Source organism: Chaetodon trifascialis, chromosome 9 (assembly GCF_039877785.1).
Source record: "Chaetodon trifascialis isolate fChaTrf1 chromosome 9, fChaTrf1.hap1, whole genome shotgun sequence".
Lineage (NCBI taxonomy): Eukaryota > Metazoa > Chordata > Actinopteri > Chaetodontiformes > Chaetodontidae > Chaetodon > Chaetodon trifascialis.
Window position 1 is genome coordinate 11,920,148 of NC_092064.1, and position 19,336 is coordinate 11,939,483.

Below are 19,336 nucleotides of genomic sequence, written 5' to 3' on the forward strand. Positions count from 1 at the left end.
AATCACCTCTTGTATGAGTGGGACAAAGTACTTTATTGTCAAATTCATAATAATCATTTTACAGTTCCACAAGAGCTTTTCCATATATACAAGTTATTCACAAATCACCCTACACACAAACTAGATTATTACACCTCTAGAGTTCTCAATGGCGCCTACAACTGTTGTCATGAAAAGCAACTAGAGCTGCCCTCTTTTATTCTTTTTTTTTTTTTTTTTTGGTTTAGTATGCATGACAGACAGATCGAATGTCCAATCATGTCCAGCAAGGAAAAAAGAAAGCCTCTGACCAGTGATTTCTGTAACCTTGTGGAAAATTCTGATTCAAAGCCCACAGCGTTAGTCAGCATAAGTCACTCGCATCACGCACGATGAGACATCTGATTGTGTTCTGGTTGCCTCATTGACTCGGATCAAATCGCAGTCATTGAATGCCGTCAGTGACTTCGGTTTAGAAAAGATCACGTCTTACAATGCTCCACAGATTCAGGACTGAGCAAACATTTTAAAAAGCAAGTCGTTTCAGAGAACAGCCGACATTTCACAGCGCGTTGATTGATGCTGCTCACACTGAAGGTATGACCAGGTACTGTGGGGTCAAACGGATAATCTACGAGAAAGATGGTGAATAAGCTACGGGCTGTTACCTGCAACACCGACAGAGATGAAGTAACAAAGCACAAACTAGAGAAAATCTGTTGCCACGGCAGGATGTTCTATTTTAGCCCTATGACGTCACTGAGCCCTTAAAAATTAGGAAATAAGGGAAATGAAAGACAAAGTCACAACATCAGCATTTTTTTTTCTAAAAGTTTAAAAAAAAACAGCAAAGATACAGTGTTGCTCAAATCTTTGTCACCAGGTTTTTTGCGTCTGAGAAGGTCTATTTGTGTCCCTGTTCAGGTTCCCATGTGTGCAGGCATGTCTGAACCTGGCTCTTCTTGTACACATTGACATAAATGTGGTCCTAGATGTCACAGTGGGAGCAAACTGGCTTGTTTCTCAGCATATACAGCATATTTTCAACATGGGCTTACAGTTCAGACTTTGCCTCAGCTGCCGTTGTCAAACTCCAGGTTGCTTTGTTGTGCCATAGTTGTTGCCTGAATGTTACTGAATGTCAGGATGTTTCCTCACAGGGCCATCAGAGGTCTCAGGGGTTAAGTCAGTTGAGGGCCGGTGCACTGCTCGGTGGGAGTGTCGGGGTGTCGTCTCGAAATGCATCCGACTGCAGGTCTGCAGAAGAAAAGCACACCGTTGAAGCCACATTCAACAGCTAGCAGTTATCCACATTAGCTCTCACAGAGATCCACAGCCACTCCTGCCAGGTTTTTTTGAGCCTTTTTTCTCTTCTTTGTAAATGCAGTGTAAGTGGTATTTTCATAATAGAGGCATTAAAGAAATGCTTAGAGAAGAGCGAAAGTAGACACTCTCCAAAGTTTGCTCATTCGTTAGCTTTAAACAACCTTTTCCTTTTCATCTAGATGTTCTCGATGACTATTCAAACATTATTAGCATATTGCTAACAATTTCCTAAGCTGTTGCTTCTGTTGATGATGCTAGCAGGACTTTGGTTGACATCGCTTTCGTGTTTGCAAAGGGATTAGGCTATTAAGGTGTTTTAGGTTGTTGTTAGGGTGTTGCAAGGGTGTTTCCCAGTGGATACTGAGCCAAATATACAGTCATAATGTATTATAATATAATACAATGATTATATAATATAATATAATCACACACACACACACACACACACACACACACACACACACACACACACATTCATCTTTCCACCCAATATTAGAGAACAAGGCACCATGGAAATGCTGACTGTGTGATAATCTACTGTATTTATTAGGTTTGTGGGAGCCAAACAATCTTGGTAGCAGTTCACTCACTCACTCACTCACACACACACACACACACACACACACACACACACACACGCACACACAGAAACACACAGTTTCCCACAAAATATGAGAAGTGAGGCGTCATAAAAAGGCTGACACCCCACAGTTGAAAATGTATTTTCAACTGTGGCAGGAAACCAAAAAGAAATGCTGGTGGACAGGGCTGTTACAGCGGCTAATCTGAGGTTTTCTACAATCACGAGTATAATGCAGAGTCACTCACCAATGAGTGTCAAGCCTTGCTGCTGGTTCAGAATCACTGACGTCTCCTCTTCCTCCTCCTCTTCTCCCCAGTCTGCAATGTTGGCTGGGGGGATGCACTGCTCCAAGAACAGGTCCTCCTCGTCTTCCTCCATGTCCATGTTCTCTGGTGGCCAGCGTAGCTCTCCGCTCTCCACCTCGCTCACCTCCGTGGGTTCCACAACAATGGAGGGTAGACGCTCCTTCTCGTGGTCGTGGTCCAGGCTGTTTAAGGTGGTCTCTGGGCCCAGGACAACCTCAACAGGTTCAGGGAAGATCTGGAGAAAGAAGGTGGGAGAGCTGACTGAGAACTGAGGACAGGAGTCATACTGAAAGTAAGTTCACACTCAAGTTCCTCAGTGTTAATCCAATCTGTAAATCCACATTTGTCTTAATAGTTTTGAGGTAAGGCCCAGTTTTGACCACACTCATATTTATATATACTCTCTCTCTCTCTCTCTCTCTCTCTCTCTCTCTCTCTCTCTCTCTCTCTCTCTCTCTCTCTCTCTCTCTCTCTCTGCTGCCCTTCAATAATTATTTGAACAAGTCTGGTCACAGTAGGATGATGGAACAGACCTGGAATGGCAACCTCTGGTCCTTCCTTTGCTCATCTTCACAGTTTGGATCTTGACCACTCACCTCCTCCATCTCTCTGCAGAGGAAACAAAGCCACAATAAGACTAGAAACAAACGTACACTGTAATGAAACAAGGATGGAAACTGCTCTTCACATTGTGAATCTGAAGCCCGTAAAAAAAATCTCTTTTAATCCTCCTTTATATCTGTAGAAACCCTTTAAATCCTTTTAATACTGTAGAAACCAAAAAATCCCCATAGAGCAAGTTTTACTCAACTCTAGTAGTATTACAGAATACCTTGAATTTCTCTTGGAACCTCAAAAGAGCCCAGTTTTCATAAGACTTTGATTTCAGAAGACTTCCTTAAAATCCAGTTAAAGCCTACTGAGATCCCGCCCAGAACCTCTTTGGGTTTCACTATAGAATCACTGCTGAAACTCATAGAAATCCTATTCAGAAAGTCCTTGAAATACCTTTCAATACAACAGAAACTCCCCCAAAAATTCTTTTTGAATACATTTAAAAAGAAGCAGGCAGGCTTTAACGTATTAAGCAAATAGTTTGTCCACTGAGGAGGTTCTATTACAAACAAAGGCTCTTCATCTTTTGGGATGAAAGATCTCATAACTTTGATTCTATAACTCTCACCATCATATGACTCTCAAAATGATCATTTGGACATCTTCTGTACTACCTTTGGAAGTCAGATGAATGTTGTTGAGCACCTATGGCGGTACAACATACACCAGAAATCCGCAGTGATTGACAGCGAACCAGATGGAAAACGATCAGGAAATGACTGCCTGCTTACATGGCCTTGTGACTCTCACTCTGACATGTCTACAGGCTTTCCACAGCTCAGCGACTATCCACTGAGAGATCACTTCATCCGGTTTTCTATGAAATAACATCACTGCCCCCCTCATGCCCCAATGTCACCGCTGAATTACACTAGTATCTCTGTATCCGACGTCCCAGGCTTTTGATAGGTCAGAGATTTTCAGTCCTACATCTGATTTGCCAAAGCTGGTCTGGCGATATGAATTATGTGACTATGTGTGAGTGTGTGATTCTCCTAACACACACACTGAAACACACTCAGATTAGTGCAGAACTCAAATGGGGGTTGATACCAAAATGGGTCCTGTCCTCTGTCCTGTTTCCTGACCGGAAGGCAAACAGAATAAATTCTCTGTTTTGGATCCGCCAGCTCTTACAAAGAGCTCTTCAGCCCAGTCACTAGTAAAATGTGCACTGTGTGTTTCTTCAGACTATGAATACATTAAATTTGTACATTTCATATGCATCATATCAAATCCAAATACCAAAAACCTGAAGAAGCATAAAGTTTGAATGCAAGGAAATGTTAAGTTTTAATATATCCATGGTTCGCAGAAACAAACATCAACATCTGTTCTGGTGATTGGGTTGGGCTCTAACTAAGGCCTTAGAAGCGTGCTCTGAAATCCCTCATGTCATCTCACAGCTAGTACTTGCACTATTTGGTGTGAAAAACAGCAAAGTCAGTCACCTCTGTTTTCTTTTAGCCAAGCCCTGATCAGATGACCTTTATCAGACTGCATGCTGGGTCCACGGTGTCTGTAAAGCAGTCACTAGTTTCTGTTACATGCATGAGCCTGCGCCTGCATCCAACGTCAATCTGTTTATGGTCTCCAGAAAAGCCGACGGGGGATTAAGGAGGACTGAGGATCTGTCCGAATCCTCTTTTTATCCCTCTCTCCTGCTCCCTCTTTCTTTTTCTCACTGTGTCTGTCCTCGCTCCATAAGTACCAATCATGGTTTGTTGTCATTCGGAGGCCTGGTGTAATGACACAATCTGCTAAATCTGGCCTCCTCTTTAATGAAATTGCAGTTGAAAGACAAGTTTTATCTCTAGTCCTTCTGTTTTTAGACCCTGTGTTGGGTACTTTTTGGCATTTCCTCAGAGCAGCACCAGTCACATTCTGTGTCAAACTAAGGAGGTAAAATGTCTTGAATTGTGAATTCTTCCTGGAAGTGAGCTACACAAGTGGATGTCAAGCAGGAAAAAGGGTCTAAATATATAGCCAATCCATTGTCAGCATGCAGCCTAGTTTAAACAGCACGAGGGAAATAAACATTCAATAAGAAATCGAATTAGCAAATATAACAGCTGTTCAATGCTACAAGGAGAGGGCTTATTATTTATAAAGTACTGTTTCACAAAGAAATATAGCAATGTAATGTATTTCCAGATGCAAACTATATCTTGTAACCGTAATTATTAGATGTAAAGCCGTGACATTTTATACATTCATGGTTTCCAGCAGATGTATCTTGTAACTTTGGTTCCTTAACTTTTCATCTAGTGTCATCATCATGTCAGCCATCAGTGGTTCACTACTACACTACTTCATGTTTATTCCCAAATACCTAAAAATAAATAAATAAATAAATAAATAAAAACTAATGACATTCCCATCAGCCTCAGCTGCACTTTGTATTCAGTGCTAATTAGCAAATGTTAGCATGCTAACATGCTAAACTGAGATGGTGAAATGGTGACCTTTACAATTGCTGGACACACGTTAGGAATCTCAACAAGAGTTTTCTATTGATTTGAATATATTAGGCAACGAAAGAATGAATCATTTCATAACAATTGAGAGTTTCAGAAATTGCCTCAATGGTGTCTCTCCCTCCCTCTGCCCCCGTCGTCTCTCTGTCTCTGTCTTTCTCAAATTGAACAGCTCTGACTAGAATTGAGCTGAATTGATTTCAGCTGATCTTTTCTCTCTGACTGCCTTATTGTCACAGATTTCAGGCATAGTGTTCCTATCAGCATCCTTATGTTCATTGTATAATATGACAAATGAAGAAACACTAAGCCAGTTTGCAGAGCCGTCAAAACGAGGACACCCTGTTCTCATCTAAATAGGATCAGCTTTGGATGGATGCTATCATTTTTGACCCACTTGTGAATGTGCACAGCTCTACAATTCAATTTCTGATATTACGCTGCTGACAACTGTGTCACGCTAAGCTGTTTGTGTGCCACCTGGGATGGAAACTTTCAGTAGCTATAACGATGAAGAAGCTTAACCTCCATGTAATCCCTCGCATACACACTCTCTCTGAACACCTGCATGTTTCAGCTCAGTCAACAATCGCTCTTTGTTTGTGCAGCGTACTGTACTTTGCATGCCACGGGTTCAAACCTACAGTGTAACACTGTGCAGAAAGCCTTTCATATTTAACTAAAAAATACATTATAAATAAAATAAGGAATGTACTGCAACTAATTATGCAAAAAAAAAAATTTTAAGTTTCTCCCCATTTTTCCAAAAACAAAATTTTTCATTTTCACAGCACCCACAAGCCAGATAATCAGTGACACACAAATTTAGTTGTCATCTGGCAGAGAAAACTGTGAGGTGTGAGAGATGTGGCAGATGTGCTCAATAAACTAATTGATAAGCATTTCTTTTTCCTGTTTCCACAGAAACATTTTGCTTATCACTGTCTCATCTCAGAGCCCTCCTGGCCATTCAGCCACAAATGAGAGTTGAGATGTATAAGTCAAAACCTGCTGAGAAATGTTCCTGTAAAGCTTTCTTAAAACGTGCTGCTCTTGTGCAATCAAAGAAGTGATGCTGAAGAAATTCTGTGGTGCCATTACAGCAGGCCATGAGTGCTTCCTGTTCTGTCACAGCTATTTTACACTTCTCTAGCATCGCCAGAGCTGGACTGTTGACAGCAAGCAGCTTGACAGAACCAATTAATGGGCTCATAATGGGGTTCATCACTCCACAGCCATGTAGCAAACAGTCCTAAAGTTAATGAAATGAGGATTTAACAGTCATTCCACTAATCATTCATTATCTTCTTAGTACTATAGCTAGTAAACCCTATGTAAATTAAACCTAGTTTATAATCTTCCATCTTTTTCTGCAGTACAACTACCAAGTTACAAACTTCTATAAAAAGAACATATAGCCATAATAATAATAATAATAATAATAATAATAGTTAAAATGTGCAAATGTAAATATGAATGTGTCAAAGGTGTTGTTAATTTATAATAATATAATCAAAATCTCCAGAGCAGCTGCTAAATGGAACTTGTGGTAAAACTGTCAGCAATATTTTCTGCTTAGGGCGGGGACTCTAGGGTAAGTTAGGGTCAAGGTTCACACTTTTTATTATCTACATCATGATTCAGCCTGGGGAAAACCCACAGTTTTCACTGAATGATATTTGTGCCTGAAATACACACACTCACGCACACACGTAAACTTCATCAGCCTCTTACCCCTCACTTGCAGTCAGGCAGATGTCCTCTCCATCTTGGCACAGCTCCACAGTAGTGAAGCCCGGCTCCTCCAATGCGAGTTCAGGTGACATGAGAGGGGGTGCAGGTGGAGCCGAGCAGCTCCCACAGCATTCCCCCTCTGCAGAGCCCTCAGTGAGGCTTTTGGCCTCCAGGGCGAAGCCTGGATGGGGAGGTCCAAAACCCTCAGAGGTCCCAGGAGTTAAGCAGAGGAGCAGGAGGTGGATGTGCGCTGGGTTTTTTTGTCAGTTAGGACAGCACCTGTCTAGACCAGGTCAGCGCTGAGTCTGTCTTCATACGCTCCCTTTTCTCCAGTATCCAACTTCCTTCCTTATGTCTGTCAATATCCCTGTCTGTTCTACCCCACCCCACTGCCAGGCTTTGGAGTGCAGCAGGATTAGCGTCTCTTTCGATTACAGAGGCTGGATGGGTGACGTCAGTCAGGCTTGACAGTCCCCTCTGATGAGTTGGCACACTGGGTCACTGGTACATCTGTAAAGAAACATATGAAGGGCGCACAGATGGCACACAGCCCCTCTGTTGATGGTAGCTAAATTGATTGAGGAAGAGCATAACTGCTCACAAAGTGAACAAGCACAAGTTTTGCAAATTTTGATATGAGCACTTTTCTGTCTTCCCCATCCTGTCTGCTGGAGGGCCGTGCCTCTTTCTGCCCGTTTCCAACTGAGTGTGCCATTGCTCCATCAGTGGATTTAGATTTGGACGATTCATGGAATTAGCCCAGGGATCAAGGGCTCAGGGGTGGGGAGGGGACAGATATATATATGTATATATATATAACAGGCTCCAACTATTGCTACACAGAGAGAGCACTGCTAACAGCAGTGTGTAATCCCCTCTGTAGGCTAAGTCAGTAGGCTATATATGGAACAAGGTAGTGAAGGAGCTGGTGCCACGTGAAGGGCATCCTCCTTCTGCAGAACTTCTGTTAGGTTGGTTTTGCACATTACCGTACTGCTGCAGTAGAACAGCTACACCGTCTAAAATTTTGGAATGTATAATTTGTTGTATTTTTAATTCAGTGTCACAGAAAATTTCCAGTTCAATATTTGTAGTGCAACAATTGGTCAAAACAATTGGCCCAAAAATCAATTTTCAGAGTTTACAGTAACCGTGAGCTTCTCTCTACAAGCAGTGAACTATGTTACAGGCTAACTGCAGATGAGTTGCAGCTGTGTGTGACAGATGACTTGTTCCGGAGACAAACAGGAGGAAGGGCAGATTTTACCGGACAGGCCAGCATGTGTATGGTGTAATTGTGTCATTTTGCAGTCTGAACATGGAAAGACCACTGAAGAAAGGTTTAAATCCATCTGCGTGCAATGATGAATATCATATATCTTTGATCTTTTTACTGTGTTGTACCATTGCCCTTATCTAAATTATTATCTTTAACAGGTGTGCATCATGTCATCATCACCTCTTTCTCATGGCCTCAGGTAAAAAAATAACAAAAAACACATTTCAATATTTCGTATATCCACTTTTAGATAAGAGACACACTAAATAGTATGAAAATAGTCAACAGGTTCCTAGAAAGGCAGTGCCGCCCCCTGCTGGCGGCTCTGACGATTACGTAGCTGCGTGACCCAACCTAAAGAAAGGGACCTAAAGAAACATTAATTATAATCGAGAGGGTCTTGCATTAAAAAAAAAAAAAACAAAAAACATAAAATCTAGCCCTCCTCCTCAACTCAAGAATTTTCTTTTCATTTCATTTCACTGATTTTGTCTCAGTTGGAAACATTTTGCCTTACTGATTCAATGCAATCATGCATGCATAGTGCTTCTAGTTATGTTGCTTGTTGTGACAGTAACAGGTGTTGCCCCTTCTCAGCACTTTAGCCTTCACAGCCAAGCTGAGGGAGGCTGACAGCTACCCAAAACACAGTCCTGAAGTTTGCCATCGTGCTGTTCAACAAGGGAGGAGGTTACTGATACAGACATCTTCACCTGCCCTGAGGATGCCATCTATCACTTCTCTGTGAGCTGGTCTGTCAAAGTGTTTTCTGTCCTCCGACGCCTAGAGGCGCTGCCGCGGAAACACAGCACAGAGTGCAGAGCTGCACACGCATGCGCAGATGGTCTGTTTTCAAACAAGTGGAAGTCATATCGGCAGCAGAAGAAGAGAAGGAGACTTACATTTATTATTTGCCAAGAATTACTTTCAACCGATAGTTTTTCCAATGGATTTAGACACTGGAGCATACGAACCAGGATTTGTTGGGATCAGGTTTTGTCAAGAATGGTGAGTTTGTTGCCGAATAGAGGGTGTAACAAGTTATCCTAGCTTGCTACTTTGCTAGGCTAACTAAACGTTAAAGCGTAACGTTTAGGTTCCGCATTCAGGCTACACGCATGTTAACATAATGTCGCCGTAATATAGAGCTAAAGCCTTCATTTGTAAAAGAATCGAACATGTCGGTAACACACTAAAGACTATGGTTTTATCTTCCAGTAACAACATGTTATACCCTAAAGAAGACAAGGAGAACCGTATCCTGCTTTATGCGGTAAGTTTGCAGTGGTAAGTCCATTTCAGTGAGAAATGTAGTGTAGAAAGAAATAAGAAAACACGGATTCAGGGAAACGTGCTGATGGTTAAATTAACAAGTAGAGGCCTGTATACAGTGTACAACTTCTGTCCAGTGATAGGTTGTTGTTAATGAAGAAAAGAAGCAAAGTGTACAGGGATAGCCTATGGAGGAATGTATTGATTGAGACGATTGATTGCGTTTTCATTGTACGCCTGTAGTGATTGTCTGTATGTCCTGTGCACAGTGCAGGAACTGTGACTACCAACAAGAGGCAGACAACAGTTGCATTTATGTCAATAAGATCACCCACGAGGTTGAGTAAGTATAAAAGTACAGTGCAGCATAAATGACCAAGATCTTGATAAGCATAGAATTTACCAATACATCACTGTGCTGTATTCACTGCATGAAAGAGTAGCTTAACACCCCCTGAAAATCTTGTTTTTGCTGCCCTCCACTTGTTTGATCTTCTCAGCTTGCTGTAGTAATGTACAGGTGTACACAGGACACTGTGACATCACTGCTGGCTGTGATTAAAGCACATTTCTGTGTGATGCCGTAACACTGAATGAAACATAACAGGGCCAGTCATTGATAAGTTATCCATCATCTTGCTTCTGCTTTTCTCCAGTGAGTTGACACAAATCATCGCTGATGTCTCTCAGGATCCAACACTACCAAGGACAGAGGACCACCCCTGCCCCAAGTAGGTTTGAATAAGTCAACCTCACTCGTTCCCTCAGGAGGCCCATCATTGTTAATTTTTCATGTGTGTTTCAGTGTTTCATGTGTTTTCAACTACAGAAAAACAGCTTTGACAGATTTGCAATATGCATTAAGTCATTTTTGACCACAGCAGGGCAGCAAGCTGACTCCTAAATTCTTAATTCACAGCAACAAGCTTTTATATACTCATCACATGTCTGATGTGTTAACAGTCGCCTCAACTTACACTGGTGTCAGAAACTAAGCATGCATGCAAACCACATATGGGTTTAAGGTGGATAAAGTTACAGACTTGTTGAATCTCAGTGTAATCCATGATTTAGTAAATTGATCAACAGCCCCTTCACGTTACAAAGAGGGATTACACTCAGAATTATGGGTTCAGTTTGTTGCCACCACAGCTTTTTAATGGGTTTTTTTTCCTCCTGTAAGATCACCAGCAATGTAGCCTTTGAGTGTTTTGGACGGATTGAAATTACAGAGACGCTGTGACATTGAGTGTCTGCGTTGTATACAGTTTCTAACATTGTGCTCCGTGTCTTCCCAGGTGTGGTCACAAGGAGGCAGTGTTCTTCCAGTCTCACAGTATGAAGGCTGAGGTAATGATCTCTGTTAATGAAATTCATTATGTGTGACCCTTAAGTTTTAATATTGTCTGTCTGTGAATACATTGACGAGCTTTTCACCCAGTAATGAAACAGAGGGTCTGCTATCTTTAAACTGTGCTCTGTTTCTCCTGACAGGATGCTATGAGACTGTACTACGTCTGCACGGCCCCTCACTGTGGACACCGGTGGACAGAGTAGAGTCAGTGATAATGAAGAGGTCTGACATTTGCATCTGCAGTATTTCTGTTCACAAAGAACGATTCCTCGCTGCAGCTCAAAGGGTTCTTTTTTATTCTCACTGTCCTGTTTGTTGCTGCTGATGTTTGTCGACCCTGGAATTACCTTTATGTGATGACATAATGTAAATTTTATGTATTAGTAGTTTTTTAACAGTTGTTGTTTTCAAACGCTTTGTTAGATTAAAAGAATCAGTTGTTTCAAATGTCTCTTGAGTATTTAATGAAACACATGAACATGTACACACATGCTGTAATTTTTCACATTAGCAGATACACCTATGCTTTTGGCAGCACAGATGCTTAATTGGCCTCTAAAGTGTTCAGCCCACTTACTCATATCAGTGTTGTGCTTGTTTCTTCCTGCGGTAAAAGCACACACACTACTTGATATTGCAAAACATACTGATTTCCTCTTTACACTCCCGTGACCGTTTACACAGGCTTGAAGCACTCATGCCTCATCAGGGGGAGGGAAGCCGCCGTAGGTTTTCCGTCACTGTGGAATATTGACAATGTCATGAAGTTCCCTCTTTTTCAAACATGTAGATTCCAAACAACCTGTTGGGCAACTGTAGAAAAATAACGTGTTGACAGTCATCTGACTTGTCCACAAGGAAGAACGAGGAAGGTGTATTTCCCATGACCACACCTCCTGAAACAGGCTGCCTGATAATGCGGCTGCACAGTCCGCTGCCAGTCAGTCATCAAAGCCAGAGGCATCTGTGTACAGAGGAATGGACCAAAAAGGTATGGGGACAAACAGCTTTACACTCCTGATTTTTCACAAATCTCATTTTCAGTTATCACGTGAAGTAGATGTTTAACTTCAACGTGTTCTTTAAATTACTTCTCAGTGAACATTGTTTCAAGGGCGCAGTGGGGAGCGGCTGCCCCGCGACACAAGGAAACTTTGAAGGGCTCTGCTCAGAAAGTTGTCATCCACCACACTGCCCTCCCAGGGTGCACAGGCCTGAAAGAGTGCAGTGATCGCCTTGTCAGCATCCAGAGAGGGCACATGACAGACAAAAGGTTCGATGACATTGGATACAAGTGAGTCAAGGCCTTTTGCCTTCAAGAGAAATGTCGTTTTGTCTGCTGTTTATATAGTATTGTGTTGACATATTGGATGGATATTAATTATATATTCCTTCTAATGAGTTCTGCTAGTTTTTAATGCTACAGGATCAACAAACAGCTTCTGTTTGTTCCAGTTTTCTGGTCGGGAGAGATGGCACAGTGTACGAGGGTCGCGGCTGGGGTGTGGTAGGAGCGCATGCCAAAGGAAACAATCATGACTCACTGGGGATTGCTTTCATGGGCAATTTCAACAGTAAGTTTATTTAATTACTTTTTGCATTATGACAACAATAAAAGCACATTACATGTCAAGGAAAGAGCATGAAAAGCTGCAGTTCAGGATGGTTTTCTGAGGTCTGGATAATATTTTGCACTTAGAGATAATGCTGCTTCTTTTGATTTCAGATGACACGCCAAGCAGTGAGGCCCTATCATCAGTCAGACAGCTGCTGCAGTCTGGTGTCTCTCAGGGATTTCTATGCCCAAGCTTTGCTCTGTTAGGGCACAGGGATCTGGGAAGCACTGAATGTCCAGGAGGAAAACTTTATGCCGCTCTACCACAACTGAGGGATGCCAAATAAGGCTTGCTGCAGATTATGATGGTCTTATTTTGATTTCTATCACAGCTCTCTTATTAACTGGGGGAATGTTTGGGCGGTAAAAGCTTCTGAGGAGGCCCTGCACATTTCATGTCCGGTCAGACGTTTCTCTTACAGTAGGGGGAGCCAGCATATTGGATGAAACCAGTATGCTCTCTAGCTGTCCAAAATGAGCAGTTACAAAGCTCCAAATCAAAGCGCTTCAGTTCACATAATTGTCAGAGGAACTCTCACTCTTTATAATTTGATTACATTCTTTCAGTTTTGTCATGCTAAAATGGTGGGCAACACATTCAACTGATGAATACTTTGCTTGATATTATTAGTGTTCCGGTGTGAACGTTCACCTGTTGTGACGTTAAGCTACATTTGTCAGTAAATCATGACGATTTGGTTTATTTCCTAGTCATGTGAGGAATTCTCTTGTAGCTTACCTCCCCCCACAGAGGGGGGGTTAGAAGGAGTCTCCACCAAACAATTAATTCAGACAGTGATAAAATATACTGAGTACAAGCTTATGAATTGCTTTTGCAAGGGCCGTGCTCCCATGCAAATGTCTCTAGGGTGTCACCGCAATATCACTGGAAACAACACAAGACATGAAATCAAATATCGAACGGAGAAAAAGATCCAAGGGGATTACAAGTGTTGAGATAACAATGCGTGCTTTCTGCAGTGCCTGAAACATTCCCAACAAGTGCTCACTTGTGCAGCACAGGGATTAAGGTGGGCAGCCCCTATCAAATTGGGTAAGAGAAGGTGTATGTGTGGTTCCAGTTTTCATGTCTGATGTCTGGTTTATGAACCCTGAAGCAGTCAGTCAAACAACTGATTTGATGAATAACAATGATTAAAAATTAAGAAGTTGTTAGAGCAGTAACTTACAGTTGGGGTTGTGATAATAGAGGGCTCTTTTTTGATGTGTCAAGGTTTTTCATTTTCAATTTTTTTGAGTGTCACTTTTATATTTGATTAAATGGACTCAATTCATCTGTGACAGATGTAACGAGTATATGTGGTGTTTTTTTTTTTTTTCAAATAAAAGAGAACTTTATTCAACTTCTTTATTCAACCCTGTTTATGTTTTTCTACAATTTTCCAGAAATGCTCAGAAATTTCCCCTTAAGACCCCTTCCTGCACTGCCTTTTACTGGAGGCAAATCATTTCTAGTCCAATAATATTCTCTCATCAATTTGAGTATTGGAACAGAAATCACAGACTTTCTTTTCCTGTCCTTTTTGTCTTTGGGATTTGGGAAAAAAAAAAAAAACACCCAAACACCCACCTTCATTTTAAATCCGCTTTGCTTACATTCTTTTATGGAAAGGCACTATTGAATAATACAAGCACTGATCATAGCAGTACGTCATATATTTAGAGTCAGGCTGCTGTTTTAAGATGCCAGTATATTTACACCCTTAGCAGGAGAAGGAACTAGTTGACTTTTGCATATAAATAAAATAAATAAAATTTATTGTGATATGTATCATATTTCCAAACAAATTAATTTGGCTCAGACTAGCACAAAGCACAATGGCCCTAAGAGAATCAGCAGATTAGTACACAGTATGGTGCCTTATGAGGGGGTGTTGGGCCCATTTCAAAACAAGATCTGTTTTTTGTGTTGTTGTTTTTTGTTTTTTTGTTTTGGTTTGGTTTTTTGGTTTGTTTGTTTTTTCACGATGTGGAGACTTGTTTTGAATCTAGAAATAAATGGAATCCCCTTTCGCTGTTTGTTGAAATTGTACTCTGTTTATTACGGTGTGAACGAAGGTGCGACGAGAGGAACGGAGAAAAGGAGAGAGAGAGAGAGAGAGAGAGATGAGCGCAGCCCAGAGGGCAAGGCGCGTGAGAGGGTTGGGTTTCACCAGTCACGGAAGTGTTATAATTGAACCCGAGAGTTCACCGATCAGTCACACAGATTGACAGCATTTCATTCCGGGCCCAGGTGTGTATTGGCACGGTTTGGGTGGGGAGCACGTGGGTTTGGTTAGTACTATAATATTACTCTAGTTTACTTTGGATTCTTTTGATAATGGCCCTCAAAAGCCAGTGTCAATTAAACATTTTTTGAGTCACATTATGCTGTTTCTGCTTTGATTTTATCGAGAAAAAAGTGATCTGAAAGGGGGTGAATTATTGGATTTTCTAAAATTAGGATCCAGTCGTCTCAGAGTACCGGAACGTGCACAAATTACGCCCCCAAATGTTTCTCTGTTACATCCAGTGACACTGATGCACTACTTTTTGTAGGGAGCGAGTCCTGAGCTGCTGTGATCATGCGCATTTGTTGTCACGCTGTCAGGCCAGTGCGTCCTTGGATCCTCACCACTTTGAATCAGTGCATCTTTGCTCCGTGGCTTCAGTGGCGCGCGCTGCTTCCATCACCAGGCACCTTTGAGGATTTCAGTTGTAACTTCAACCTTTAATATGGAGGATTCGAAATTTTTCCGCAAGTCCTCCTTTAGCATCAGCAGCCTGTTGAGGAGACGAGAAGGAGTGATGGGGGACCAGGAGTCTCATTGTCCGGCCCAGAAACTGCGCTCCGCTCATTTAGAGAGACCCAGCCCAGAGGAAAACTTAGCCGATGCAAAGAACTGCGAAAGCCCCAAACAGCGCACGAAAGTAGAAACGAAACCGGTGACTGCAAGTGGAAAACGAGAGGGGAATAAGGGAGAATCAAAGAAAAGCGTGGGAGCAGAAGAAAGCGTTAAACCTGAGAAACCTCCTTTCAGTTATAACGCGCTCATCATGATGGCGATCCGCCAGAGCCCCGGACGACGGCTCACACTTAACGGCATCTATGAGTTTATCATGGATAACTTTCCATACTACCGACAGAACAGACAAGGATGGCAAAATTCAATCAGGCATAATCTGAGTCTGAATAAGTGTTTCGTTAAAGTGCCGCGCCATTATGATGACCCTGGTAAAGGCAACTACTGGATGCTGGACCCCTGCAGTGAGGACGTTTTCATAGGTGGCACATCAGGGAAACTCCGGCGCAGGGCCGCGACTGGCTCCAGGGCCAAGCTTGCACTAAAAAGGGGAGGTGGTCGTCTGATGTCCTCCAGCACTGCAACCAGCGTGACCTTGGCTGCAGCGGGTCCATTTTACTGGCCGGTGCCGCCGTTTCTGCCTCTCCAAACACCAGTGCGCACCCACCTTGGCCCAGGGACTTATCTAAGTGCTCACCCCCGTTTCCCCAACCACGGCACGTCGCTTGTTTCACAGCGGTCCCGGTTGAGTGCAACAAGTGCTGCTGACGCCGACCGGTTCGTGCAGACGCACCAGGAGATGTCTTACATTGGAGTCAGTTGCGCGCAATCCCGTCGCCACCAGCTCGGCACTGCCTGCACCGCTTTCTCCACATCCATCCCTGCATGCACCCTGCCGCTGTCGGATCCGTGCTCTTTTAACATGATCTCCGGACAGGCCAGCTACTTTTACTCACACCAAATACCATGTGCCGCAACGTTTAGTCCGTGCCAAGAGGAGTGCGCCACGTCCAAGACGTCTCCTGGACAATTCTTATCCAAGAACGGCCACTCGGACCTCGGGGGTTGCTGTAATGACTTTCCAAATTACTTTCCTCAAGTTAGTTCCAGCCCTCCTTTGTCGTGGAATATAGAAAAAAGTAGTCATAGTGCCTAATATCTAAGTATAGGATACTTCTGTAGAATTTAGATGAAAGAAGTTGGCAAATAAAAGGCCAGAGCATCCTGCTTAAAGAGTAAGACTTGCAAAATTTCTTGCGTTTATGAATAAAATAGCCCGCGATATTTCCTCAATAATTTCTTTGTGTTACAGTGAAAAAAATCTAAATTGAAACACGATTTTTGGGGGGGCATTTGACTTGTATTATTTCATCAGAAAGCGTGTTGCGCCATTTGTGTAGAATCTTAATCTAAAAATAGCTGATGCATAAACAACCTGTGACGCAAAATTTCAGCAAACGCTTCTTCTGACACATGCCATTTTCAAAAATGTGCAAAAAATGTGTATTTGATTATTTAAAAGCGCATTAGAGTAAGCAGAGACAGGACAACTGAAAACATATCCTTGTTTTAGAAACAACGTTCTCCACTTAGTTTATAGTTTTCCACATGTGTATATGTGACAGTATAGAAATTAAAGTGATGTTGCGCGCGTGTCGCTGTTATCGGCCTATGTCATCATCTGAAATTATTCGAAAAATGTCATTTTAAAAAGAGAAATATAATAATAATAAAAAAAAACGAAATGATCACTTTGTCTGAAGTTATTCTTTTGCCAGAATATTGAACAAGACCTTTAAAAACTATTAAAATTTTGTGGAAGATTTGCTCTGGTGAGGAAAAACTTCCAGCTAAATTCTTGTAAAAATGTAATATAATTGTTTTTAGTCCAGGGAGGTGAAATTGTTTTAAAATGTAGACAGTGTAAGTTAAAAAAAAAAAAAAAAAAAGAGAGAGAGAGAGAGAGAGAGAGAAAGAGAGAGAGAGAGAGAGAGAGAGAGAGAGAGAGAGAGAGAGAGAGAGAGAGAGAGAGAGATGCAACGTTAAAATGTCATTTCAACTGCTTGTTTCCCATGTTAATTGCTCTTGTTTCGGTGAGCAGCAACTAAAAAATATCACATTACTATTTGAATTAGCCTGCATGTAATTATGCGATCAATAATGTATTTTTAATTGTGTTTTCTTTTCTCCTCATTAAAACCTCGTGATTGCTCTTATTTGGCTGTGTGTTACATGTGTCACTCACACAACAAGGACTACGGTTTAATGTGAGAAGATCATCTGGTGATCCTCTGCTTCCCCCCCCTAAAAATCAACAGTTCAAATGTGCGCCTGAAGCTTTCTTAAGGACACACCATCGTGTTGAAACAGCGTGCAGACTGTGATGTAACTTCAACAGGTAGACATGACATTTCCAGCCTGATCTTATTGATCTGTCTTGTGTTTCACCCGGTGCTGACATCACTGCCTGTTAAACTTTCCCTCACCTCTCCCTGTCGCTCCCCCTCAGATATAAATTCATAAAAAATACATGTATAAGGATAGAGATTAGAGCAGCTTTCTGGACCGCTGCCTCCTTCAGACAAAGGCTCTTTATATCAAAAGACCCCAGCCCGTCACCTTTCTCGTTCACAGTCGCCTGTGGTTAAAGCAGACTGGGCTGGATCAGGTAACCTCACTGCTGGCACACTCACGGTCTAGATAGATATGAAGATAATAATATTTTCATTACTGGCATGAGTAATTGTGGTAGCAGCACAGAGAGCAGGGGGACAGAGCTGTGAATCAACAAGTCTCTGGTGCGAAGGAGTTTTATACCCAGAGGCAGGAGTAAGAAGATACTGTTTGCTTTTAGTGTAATAAATAAGCACCTTCCTCTGACAGCTCCACTGATAATCACCGCTGCTGATGCAGATAAATTCACACATGGTCTCACTTTGTCTTTAAGTCAGACAGGTGGATTGGGATAGTTTGGCCATGTGCTGAAAGTCAATGAACATGGGTGCTGGCTTCTAATTTTGTTCAAATTTTGCCACCGAAAGTAGGATAAAGTGAAACAATTTAAAGCCAAGTCATGTAAGGGACTGTATGGAAATTATAAGAGGAGGAGGGAGAGAGTTGTGTATCTCTTGCTTTGATGAACAGAGGGTAGTGTCATTTTTTTTTGGCAGAGCTGAGGGTTTTTATATTTTATTTCAAAAAATGAATAAAAATGAATCTATTTCTAAAAATGATAAAAGGTCACATATTCTGAAAAAGATGTCTTTGCTGTGTGCGATTGTACATGAAGGTGTTGGCCATGTGCAGGGGCCAGCCAGTCATGTCTCATAGTGTATTTATTTTTCCCATCAAAATCAGACGGCAGGACCAAGATGTCACTTTAACAAATCAGAATAGATGTCTCCATAGTTATTAGATCTTCATAGTTATTGGGGATTGAATGTATACCCTCCCTCAGAGTGTATGACAGCAGCTCCCATCTCCACCATTTTGCATCATAAAAGAAAGCAGAGCAGTAAGTGTGTGAAAGTGTGCTGCCAATGGCCCGGCTGGAGAGGGCATTTTTTAAAATAAAATAAAATCTAATATTCAGGCCCCCTCCTCAACCCAAAAAATTCTGTACAACCCCTAAAGAAAACAATCATTTGACCATAAAAAAGTAAATTTTAAAAAGCAATCTTAGACATGATTCTGTTGTTTCAGAGTCACACAACAATTGTCTTCTTGCCCGTCAGATGTAACGGTTGTAGGATCATCTTTGCTCTGCAAAAGTGTTTTCAGATTACTGCAGTCCCGTCACATGTAAGGCTGATGCCACACTGAGCTCATTTTACAGGCCCACTGCTCCACAGCTTAAGATGTAAGTCTTTTGGCTAAGCTTGGTGTGCTTCATAAAGATATAGAGCAGCTCTGGAAATCAATCCCATGCACTCACCGCTCTGAACAACACACAGGCTGCCATTATCTGCAGCAAGTGGCTTCCACAGGTAGATG

The 19,336-nt window shown here is 42.0% G+C and overlaps 4 protein-coding genes across 4 annotated transcripts; 3 read left to right on the forward strand and 1 right to left on the reverse strand.

Annotated features, from left to right (window-relative positions):
• Window positions 1-2: 2 nt before the first annotated feature.
• Window positions 3-7,669, reverse strand: lbhl (LBH regulator of WNT signaling pathway, like). The gene is made up of 4 exons (XM_070970529.1): window positions 7,020-7,669; window positions 2,727-2,802; window positions 2,134-2,428; window positions 3-1,236 (listed from the first exon to the last, which is right to left on the reverse strand). The coding sequence occupies exons 1-4, from the start codon at window positions 7,109-7,111 to the stop codon at window positions 1,166-1,168; spliced, it is 534 nt and encodes a 177-aa protein (XP_070826630.1). The 5' UTR covers window positions 7,112-7,669; the 3' UTR covers window positions 3-1,165.
• A 1,483-nt stretch (window positions 7,670-9,152) lies between these two features.
• On the forward strand, window positions 9,153-11,375 carry polr2i (RNA polymerase II subunit I). Its single transcript, XM_070970689.1, has 6 exons — window positions 9,153-9,306; window positions 9,517-9,571; window positions 9,840-9,913; window positions 10,227-10,301; window positions 10,869-10,920; window positions 11,065-11,375. Exons 1-6 carry the CDS (start codon window positions 9,245-9,247, stop codon window positions 11,125-11,127), a joined length of 381 nt encoding a protein of 126 aa, XP_070826790.1. The 5' UTR covers window positions 9,153-9,244; the 3' UTR covers window positions 11,128-11,375.
• A 424-nt stretch (window positions 11,376-11,799) lies between these two features.
• On the forward strand, window positions 11,800-13,050 carry pglyrp5 (peptidoglycan recognition protein 5). Its single transcript, XM_070970785.1, has 4 exons — window positions 11,800-11,915; window positions 12,023-12,218; window positions 12,380-12,498; window positions 12,651-13,050. Exons 1-4 carry the CDS (start codon window positions 11,903-11,905, stop codon window positions 12,824-12,826), a joined length of 504 nt encoding a protein of 167 aa, XP_070826886.1. The 5' UTR covers window positions 11,800-11,902; the 3' UTR covers window positions 12,827-13,050.
• Window positions 13,051-15,275: 2,225 nt separating this feature from the next.
• On the forward strand, window positions 15,276-16,499 carry foxg1c (forkhead box G1c). The gene has a single exon (XM_070970680.1). The coding sequence runs from the start codon at window positions 15,276-15,278 to the stop codon at window positions 16,497-16,499; it is 1,224 nt and encodes a 407-aa protein (XP_070826781.1).
• Window positions 16,500-19,336: the final 2,837 nt, after the last annotated feature.

Excerpts from the sequence above, each read along its gene's own strand:
- lbhl (XM_070970529.1), bottom strand. The coding sequence starts at position 7,111 with ATGTCACCTGAACTCGCATTGGAGGAGCCGGGCTTCACTACTGTGGAG. Across the intron at positions 2,803-7,019 it reads TGCCTGACTGCAAGTGAGGG|AGAGATGGAGGAGGTGAGTG; the intron begins GTAAGAGGCTGA and ends TTTCCTCTGCAG. Across the intron at positions 1,237-2,133 it reads GCAAGGCTTGACACTCATTG|ACCTGCAGTCGGATGCATTT; the intron begins GTGAGTGACTCT and ends TTTCTTCTGCAG.
- polr2i (XM_070970689.1), top strand. The coding sequence starts at position 9,245 with ATGGATTTAGACACTGGAGCATACGAACCAGGATTTGTTGGGATCAGG. Across the intron at positions 9,572-9,839 it reads ACCGTATCCTGCTTTATGCG|TGCAGGAACTGTGACTACCA; the intron begins GTAAGTTTGCAG and ends TCCTGTGCACAG. Across the intron at positions 9,914-10,226 it reads AAGATCACCCACGAGGTTGA|TGAGTTGACACAAATCATCG; the intron begins GTAAGTATAAAA and ends GCTTTTCTCCAG.
- pglyrp5 (XM_070970785.1), top strand. Across the intron at positions 12,219-12,379 it reads TTCGATGACATTGGATACAA|TTTTCTGGTCGGGAGAGATG; the intron begins GTGAGTCAAGGC and ends TGTTTGTTCCAG. Across the intron at positions 12,499-12,650 it reads TTTCATGGGCAATTTCAACA|ATGACACGCCAAGCAGTGAG; the intron begins GTAAGTTTATTT and ends TTTTGATTTCAG.
- foxg1c (XM_070970680.1), top strand. The coding sequence starts at position 15,276 with ATGGAGGATTCGAAATTTTTCCGCAAGTCCTCCTTTAGCATCAGCAGC.